The sequence below is a fragment of the Argopecten irradians genome, chromosome 1 (genome assembly GCF_041381155.1).
Source record: "Argopecten irradians isolate NY chromosome 1, Ai_NY, whole genome shotgun sequence".
NCBI lineage: Eukaryota > Metazoa > Mollusca > Bivalvia > Pectinida > Pectinidae > Argopecten > Argopecten irradians.
Genome location: NC_091134.1, coordinates 50,184,205 through 50,187,397, shown reverse-complemented (window position 1 = coordinate 50,187,397; position 3,193 = coordinate 50,184,205). Strand labels below are relative to the sequence as shown.

The following is a 3,193-nucleotide window of genomic DNA, read 5'->3' as shown; positions in this document are numbered from 1 at the left end:
AATATGGATATTTAAATAAAAAATATGCAACTGCCGCGAGAATAAATTAAATTCATTTACGTGAAAAACTGTAAATATAAGGAATATATATTTGTTATGAGGTTATAATGATAATGGAGCCCGTGTAAATTTTATGTAACCAGACTTTGCAGGGGTTACATAATTTACACGTGCTCCATTATCATTATACCCTCATATCCTCAACAAAATAAAAATCTATTCCTTAAATATTAACATTTACTTGTCACTTCTACTATATAAACTAATCAAGGCAAAGTGAAGTATCAGAGATTGGTGAAGTATATGACGGTTTAACTAACACCCAAAACGTGACTTTTATGACGTCACTAATGTTGACGTGGTGATGTCAACAGATCACCGTCAAAATGGCTGTTCTATCTTGTGGATTAAATCGTCGTTAACAATTTTGATGCAGGGACCCCAAAATGAGTTGTTAAAGTAAATATAAGCATTATGAAGATTGTCTGCAAAACTCTGGCATCTATATAGACCATAGATGCCATAGGAAGATAGTTTAATGCTTAAATAAATAGTGGTAATCATCTCCAACACAGTTTATACAGAAAGGACATTACCTTTCCTCGTGAGGGATGTTACTCCATCTGTCTGTCTCTTAGGGAATATTACCTAGCGAGATAATTCGATGTTGCTGATCAGATTGTATCATTATTGTTTTTGTTAATTGCTACGTTAAGGTATTTGACAGGTGTGATTCCCAGTGATTAAGAGGTTCGCACAGACTGTCAGCACTTCCCGTGGTGGACGCCTTGTCAACATAGGCATGGATTTAAATGTCCATTATGCGCCAATAAAAGTTCAAACGTGAGCTCGTGGACATGTGTATTGAACCGTGGATACATAATAATATGTCTAAGAATAGAAATACCTATGTACATAGGTAGGACCTTTAAAACTGGTGTCACACCAGAACAATTTCTGTTTAAGAGCTTTCGAGTCTCTACATGCAGACTACACGAATAAATTTACACTGAATTATCACTAACTCACGTAAGGTCTGTAATATATATAGCAACTGTTGTTTTGATTCTGCTCCGGGTGTTTACATCGTTGGTAAGAGTCAGTTCCGTGATAAACTCAAGTTGGACATATACTTGTGGATACTGAATCGACAGTGTTTGTCATATATCATGAAAAATTAATGAGATTGAACCGCAACCAAGGGAATATATTCCATTCGTGTATTCAGCGAAGGCGGGGATGAACTGAATCTTTAGTAGGTGAAAGAGACATTCGTATAAAACATGGCGTACCGTACTACCCACCCTCGGGGACCTATAGCAGCAACATTTTCCAGTCCCGGGCCTGTTTATGGATTACCTGGACTTGTGGGTCAGAAATCTCACGACCCCCGGAGTGTTCATGTGATGAAACCCGCCCACACTTTTGGACATCGTGTGGGTCGGAATCAAAAGGACCGTAGTCCTGGGCCAAGCAAATACTATCCAAATCCTAAACTATACCGGACTGGAATCGACGGCATTCCCAAGTATTCTATAAGTGGAAGACATCCTTCAAAGTCGAAACATGGAAGCCCTGGACCAGGGGCGTACAATCCAGAAAAATCCAATAGGAATCCAAGGAACGCCTTCAGTTTTGGAGGTCGCCATCGGAGCCGACAATCTGGCCGTACCCCGGGACCAAATTGCTACAAAGTTCCCGGTGGGATCGGAAAAACTGTGCAGAGTGGCAAGAGACAGGCTCCAATGTATAGTCTGGGTACCAGGCGTGCACTAACAGCTAGCCACGGTAAATCCCCAGGCCCCGGGACATATGGGGTCATTAAGTCTGAAATATATAACCCAAGACCTCCGGCATACAGCATCCGACCTAGGTGTGGGAGTATACAGGACAAGTCTCGGAACCCTGGTCCCGCGGCCTACCAACCCAATAGACAATCCCGAGGGTCGGGATGCAGTTTTGGTATGAAGCATTCAAACTACACAACTCTGATGATAGCAGGTTAAACACTCGCGCGGAAAACAACTGGTGAAGGCGAATAAGTACCAAGGAGTCATTCAATGTGACATAGAAGTGTAAAATGTCATATACGATTGGAATTACATCGTTATAAATTAAGTCAATGGGACAACTTCTGTAAAGCGACGAGGCTTTAATGACAAGAACCGGAAGTAAGAAGTAAGCGTTACCGGAAGTCAAGAGTTCTAGACCGAGATTAGTGTTATATTAACAAGTTGGATTGTTGGTGCTGACTGATCAACAATGGTTTGAATATACTTTAATGTGAACCTGATCACAGATTTGCCTTTTAGGCTTGTAGAAAATGACAAACGAGTAGAGATTTATATTAACCGGAAGTAGTAATTGTACGCATGCCTATAATTATAAGTTCACATATGAGAACTTATAAATTTGGATAGGCCTATCCAAAGTGCCTATATTTTGTGATATTAAACTGTGATATGTCAATATTATTCATTGGTATCTGTACTAGTAACTCGTTTTTGGTGAATAAGATATAATTGTTTTACTTTTATAATTATACACGCTTATCCATTACATGTAACTACATTATTGAATTTGCATTGTCCCGGCTCAGGCTTTCCAAGGGTAAAAGTGCAGTAGTTTTTTTTTCCTGCCATACTTATGTAATTATATATAACGGCGAATCTTACACGGTTTTTTTATTATTGCTCATAGAGTATAACATGTATTTACATTTAATGATATAACTGAATACTATAAAGTTAGATTTCGATTGTTTATGTTGATTTGTTCCTAATATAACCTTACTGCAGGCAATAGCTCTATACACATGTATTACCCTTTTTTGTTAATTTTAGTTAATAAAACTTCGTTAACAATCTCATAATGTTTATTTTTGCAAATTTTATTATTATTTTGTACATTATGTAAAATACATGAAATGGGTTTTAAACGACCAGATCAATAAGCTCAACATATTGTAATGAAATGACCTCAAGTTATTTCAAACAAGAAACTTTACCAATTAAATTCCGTTTTTATATGTTTGATATGCATATTGAGAAAAATGACGCAGTTTATTCAACATATTTGACGCATTTCGCTAGAATAGCAAAATTGCTTGTCCTTTAAAAACGATTTTAAGTGACACGTTATTAATGCGTTGTGTTCCTGCAGTTTGTTTAGTTATTGTTTTCCACTTTATTGC

General features: G+C 37.5%; 1 protein-coding gene across 1 annotated transcript; it reads left to right on the top strand.

Annotated features, from left to right (window-relative positions):
* Positions 1 to 964: 964 nt before the first annotated feature.
* On the top strand, positions 965 to 2,878 carry LOC138331502 (ciliary microtubule associated protein 1A-like). The gene has a single exon (XM_069279181.1). The coding sequence runs from the start codon at positions 1,284 to 1,286 to the stop codon at positions 2,004 to 2,006; it is 723 nt and encodes a 240-aa protein (XP_069135282.1). The 5' UTR covers positions 965 to 1,283; the 3' UTR covers positions 2,007 to 2,878.
* The last annotated feature ends 315 nt before the right edge of the window (positions 2,879 to 3,193 follow it).

What these genes read in the sequence shown, in the direction of transcription:
- LOC138331502 (XM_069279181.1), top strand. Translation starts at nt 1,284, where the DNA reads ATGGCGTACCGTACTACCCACCCTCGGGGACCTATAGCAGCAACATTT.